Source organism: Mesitornis unicolor, unplaced genomic scaffold (assembly GCF_000695765.1).
Source record: "Mesitornis unicolor isolate BGI_N332 unplaced genomic scaffold, ASM69576v1 scaffold29095, whole genome shotgun sequence".
Taxonomy (NCBI): Eukaryota; Metazoa; Chordata; class Aves; order Mesitornithiformes; family Mesitornithidae; genus Mesitornis; species Mesitornis unicolor.
Genome location: NW_010183959.1, coordinates 6154 through 11583, shown reverse-complemented (window position 1 = coordinate 11583; position 5430 = coordinate 6154). Strand labels below are relative to the sequence as shown.

Below are 5430 nucleotides of genomic sequence, written 5' to 3'. Positions count from 1 at the left end.
CTGCCTCTTCTGCTGCCCGCCCTGCCCCAGCCGCATTGCTGCCAAATTGGCCTTCCTGCCCCCGGAGCCCACCTACGCTGTGGTCCCCGAGCCGGAGCCTGTGGGCAGCACCAGCACCGCTTCCCTGCGTGGCGGTGGCGCGGGACGGTGGAAGCTGCACTTGAAGGACCGAGCGGATTTCCAGTACTCCCAGCGCGAACTGGACAACATCGAGGTGTTTGTCACCAAAAGCAGCAGAGGGAACCGTGTCGGCTGCATGTACGTCCGCTGTGTGCCGGGCGCCAGGTGAGTCATTCGTGGACTTGCCAGCCCGGCGCTGCTGCCAGTGGTTTGACCCTGGTCTGCTTGGCGTTGGGCTTGTGCGGCACTGGTGAGCATGGTGCCGTCCTGCCCCCTCCTCTCCTTCAGCCGAGTGCCGTCGCCTTTGCCCCAGTGTCTCGCTGAAGGAGCTGGCCCTGCCGTGGGGGTTTGGAGGGGTCATGTGGGGTGAGCTCAGCTCCCCAGACTGCTCTGGCTTGTGGCTGCGGCTGGGAATGGGGTCAGATGGGACACGGAGGCAAAGCTGGAGGCTGTAGGGATGTAAAGATTCCCTAGGCTGTCCCGCAGGTCCCTCCAATGTCACGGCCCAGTAACACCCCAGTTGTGAACTGAGTGTCTGTGCAAGGCTCTTGGTGAGTGCCGGGGGCGGTCTGCGTTAGCTGCTCACCCCCTGTCCCCAGTCCCGTGGTGACCACATTGGATGGGCAAAGGCCTGCGCTGGCCAGGAGATGCCTGCAGTCCAACTCCTGGGTGCATTTGAGTCCTCAAGGAGCAGAGGGATAGGACCAAAAGCCAGGAGAGGTTTAGGCACAACCTGCTACTGATCACCCCAGGATCTGTAAACTGGGAAGCTGGAGTGGGTGTGGGATGGAGACCCTCTCCCAGCTGCAGGTAGCCAGGCGTGAGGGGATGGCACGGGGACAGGAGGGGACTCAGCAGCTGTGCCCTGAGCTGGGGGGGGCTTGGGACAAGGGGGCATGGCTCTTGCCATCTCACCAAGGGAAGGGCCTGGGCTGGGGGCATCCAGCACTCTCAAAACCCCCAGGGCACCAGGTCTCTGTTGCCATCTGTCCATCAGGTCTCCCTTGCTGTCTGTCCTGCCACTGCCTTCCTGGTGGGGCTTTCTGGGCCATCCAGGCTGGGACATGGAGGCTCAAGCTGCCCGCAGACCCCTCAAACCAGCTCTGGGGGCTCAGCAGGGAGTGGGTCCTGCTCCCTCCCTCTGGCACGAGAGAGCCAAGCTTCCATGGATGTGCTATTAGTGTTAATTTTTATGATTAACATTGTTTTTCTCCTTATGGTGGAAATTTCTTGTGCCTTGTCACTCCCACAATTCACTTCTCTCCCAGTGCCTGGTATCTTGCCAGACCCAGGGGAGAAAAAAAATCCACTGTCAGAATTCTTACTTGAAATCCCTGTTGGGCAAATGGCCCCAAATCCTGAGCTTTTTACCAAAAATAGACTCAAAAACTTGAACAGAATCATTCTGCCTTCAAGCTGCCCATTTCTGCAAGGAGCAAGCCTCTGGCCCTGGGTGTTGAGGAGGGTCTGGGTGTCTCTGGAGGATGTCATGAGGACCTTCCATGGTGGCCAGAGAGGTTTTGTCCCTTTGTGTCCTGGGGTTTGACTTTAGGCCTCCAAAGTGGCCATCCTGGCTGGTGCTGCCCTGGCACATCTGTCCTCACGCCACTGGCAGGGCTGGGCAGGATGGTGGCAGCACGGTGGCACCACGGCAGAGTCCCCAATTGACCCGCTGTGCCCGTCTCTCCCCGGCACTGCAGGTACACAGTGCTTTTCTCGCATGGCAATGCCGTGGACCTGGGGCAGATGAGCAGCTTCTACATCGGGCTGGGAACCCGCATCAACTGCAACATCTTCTCCTACGACTACTCGGGCTACGGTGTCAGCACGGGCAAGCCCTCGGAGAGGAACCTCTACTCCGACATCGACGCCGCGTGGCAGGCGCTGCGGACGCGGTGAGCGGGGCAGGGGGAAGGGACGACGTCCGGGAAAACCCTGCAGACAGTCTGGAAAACAGGAAATCTCCTGGAGAGGGAACCCGGGACCGCTCGTAATGGGAAGGGGTGGCCGGAAAGCAGCTGGAGCCAGGGGACCCAGAGGGACAGGGATGCTGCAGGGGTATGGCCTTGCTTGGGGATGCTGGTACAAGCTGTGCTCCCCATCTCACTGCTCCCAGGCTCTCAGCCCTGGCTGCTTCCTGGTCCTGCTGGGGGTGTGGGGCAGCAGCTTTGGGCCCAGCCACAAGGAGCTGGGGGAAGCAAGGGGGACAGAGCCGTGTTCCCCCCCATCCCACCCTTGCAGGGTGCTGTGGCCAGAGCAGGGTGACCCCCTGGGCTGTATTTTCTGGTGATGGGACTCTGGTGCTTGAGTGCTGACCTTCCCTCTCCTCTCCCAGGTACGGGATCAGCCCGGAAAACATTATTTTATACGGACAAAGCATCGGCACGGTGCCCACAGTTGATCTGGCCTCCCGCTATGAGTGCGCTGCCATTGTGCTCCACTCCCCGCTCACCTCTGGCATGAGAGTCGCCTTCCCCGAGACCAAGAAGACGTACTGGTTCGATGCCTTCCCCAAGTGAGTAGCCTGAGGAGAAGGGACAGGGGACAGCCCTGGAGGAGCAGTGCCCACGCCAGCTCTGTCCTGGCCACGAATTGGGGTTGTGATGGAAACGGTGGCCCTATTGCCCACGATAAGCTTAAACCTATCGGGATGCTCCTACCTTGCATTCGGTCCCCTCTAGGGGACTGTAACCCTCCCTGGGGTCACCATGCCCCATCCTGAGGGTCTGGCTCTGTATGCACCCCATGTCCCCTGGTGGCATCATCTCCTGGCCACCCTGTCCCAGTGTCGTTGCCCACCAACTCTGGGGCTATGTCACCAGCCCCTTGTCAGGTACCACAAGCTCTGGGGGTCCCATCTCTCCCCCAGTTTCTTGGGCAACTTTTCCCCCTCTGCAGAGGACAGGGACAGTGGTACGGAAAGGCAGCGCTGAGGTGGGACGAGCTTTTGCTTCACCTGCCCCTTGCAGCCAGGCCAGCGGGGCCTGAGGGACGGTCTCTGAGCCAGAGGCCATGGCTGGGAGCCACCAGCCCACACTCCGAGTCCCTGTGGCTTTTCTTGGCCTTTGGGGCTGGGCTGAGTGCAGCCGTGCTTCCACTCCTCAAACCCAGCACGGCTGATCCTGACACGGGGAGGGTCTGGGTTCGTGCTGTCCTGCAGCAGTTTCCGTCCACCCTGCCAAGGTTCCTTGGGGCTGTTGTCACTGCGGGTCACGCCGGGAGGGATCTTGTCCTGGAGCTCATCCTTGGCAGAAGCTCCATGTCCCCGTGCTGTGACCAAAGAGCATTTCCTGGTCCCTCTCCCCAAAGGGATGTATTTGGGGAGGGCAGGAGGAATGGGGGTGCCTTGATCCCTGTACTTAACCCCATCTCTCATCTCTTTCCCACACATTTTCTTGGCAGCATTGAGAAGATCTCCAAAATCACCTCTCCCGTCCTCATCATCCATGGCACGGAGGACGAAGTCATCGACTTCTCCCATGGCCTGGCGCTCTTTGAACGCTGCCCCAAGGCTGTGGAGCCGCTGTGGGTGGACGGGGCCGGGCACAATGACATTGAACTCTACAGCCAGTACCTCGAGCGCCTTCGGAAATTCATCTCCCAGGAGCTGGCCAGCCAACGCAACTAGCTGTGGGGCAGGGGGACGGGCAGAGGGTTTCTGCCTGTTTCTCCAGTTCTCCCAGTGCCCCTCCCCAGTTGCTGCTGCTGGAGGTGCAATGAGTTGGTACAGCCTCAGCTCCAGGCTCAGGCAGGAGGCCCTGGAGCGGACGGTGTGTTTCCTCTTGGACATGAGCACAACTCTCCTCCCTCCCGGTGTGAGGCCCAGCCCTGCTGGCACCACTGGCTGGGCTGGGAAGAGACGGCAGCTCCCTCCTCCCCCTTTCCCTTAAAGATGAGAGCCCACCCTCACGATGGCAAATCCTCAGTTTGGGATACATCCTGGTCCCCATCTTCTAAACCAGCGAACTCCTGAATTCCTCCTGGCTGCTCTGCTGCTCTGACTATAGCAATAAGGCGAGCTGGAGAGGGGCTGGAGGCCCAGCCCCCTCCCCGGGGATGGAGGAGGTGGCAGTTCCTGCTCTTGATGGAGCTTTCCTGAGATCGGCGCTGGTGGCAGTGGGGTGCCCGGTGTTTGCCCTGTGGCTGGGGCAGAGCTGTGCCCCCGAGGGGAGTTGGGACGTGTGGAGGAGGTGGTCCCCTGCCCCACACCCCCTCCAGTCTGGCCCTGCTCTGCCTCTCAGAGCTTCCCTGTGCTCAGGTCACCCCTGGCAAAGCTCCTCCGTCCCCCTCGCTCCCCATGCGCTCGGCAAGTGGGGTGAGGAAACTGGGCACTGAATAAAGAGCAGAGGTTGAATGTTTTACTTGTGTGCACCTCTTCCCTGGGGACGCCTGGGGCTGCCTCCCTGTCACCCAGCTAGGGGGTGGCCCCAGCCCCTGGGGAGTCTGGCCCCTTGGATTTCCCCACTGGACGATGCCTTGGCTGGATCCCCAACACTTGTCACCCTGAACTGTGCACCCCCATGGTGCCAGCAGATAGGGAAGGAGCTGTTCCCCCCGCCCATGACCAGGCTGCAGAGGTTTGTCTCATCAAATTGAGCTGTGGGGACAATGGAGGCCTTTTCCCACATCACCCCTGTCCTCTTTCCTTAGGGGGTCCCTTGGGTGCAGATGTGGAGGACAGCCCCAGGAGCCGTGGCATGGAGGGCTATGGGGGAACTGCAGGGGAGGGGGACATCTCCATGGCCTGCAGCATGGGCCCAAGTGGGTGGGATGGCCCTGAGGGGGGAGAAAATTTTGACCTGCTCCATGTCCCACTGTCCCCCTGGCTGCTTGGGGAACTCTTCAGTGCCTGGGGTGTGCTGGCCAAGAGGGCAGGCGTGTGGCATGTCCCACTGTGCCTCCCTTCCCCAGCTCACAGGGTATTTTGCCCCACAAAAAGGCAAAATGCTCAGGTTTGTGCTTTTTGGGGTCAACACCTGCTCTGAAATCACCTCAGGAAAAGCTGTTTGACGTGTTCCTGTGTTTTCCTTGTCCCTGTCTATGCCGTGTCCCCCCCTCCCCAGTGCAAGGCTGTGGGTCCGGTGGGCTCATGTGAGGAGTGATAATCTCCTTAGCGGCCCTCGGGGAGGGGCTCAGGGGCCTTGTGGTGGGGCCTCGCTGCAGCCCCGCGCTCTGAGCACTCACACACTCCCATTGTGTGGGGGGCTGGGGTGGGGGGCATGGAACCCCCTGCTCCCCTCACATCCCCCAGGACTGAGGTGGGGGGCTCCAGTGGAGGAAGGGGCCCTCAGCACTGGGAGCTCTGCAGAG

General features: G+C 60.9%; 1 protein-coding gene across 1 annotated transcript; it reads left to right on the top strand.

Annotated features, from left to right (window-relative positions):
- Position 1: 1 nt before the first annotated feature.
- On the top strand, positions 2–3953 carry ABHD17A (abhydrolase domain containing 17A; the record flags this gene model as incomplete). Its single annotated transcript, XM_010184317.1, has 4 exons — positions 2–285; positions 1821–2015; positions 2456–2635; positions 3523–3953. Coding segments are annotated over 4 exons (885 nt in total), but the record flags the coding sequence as incomplete, so codon positions are not given.
- Positions 3954–5430: the final 1477 nt, after the last annotated feature.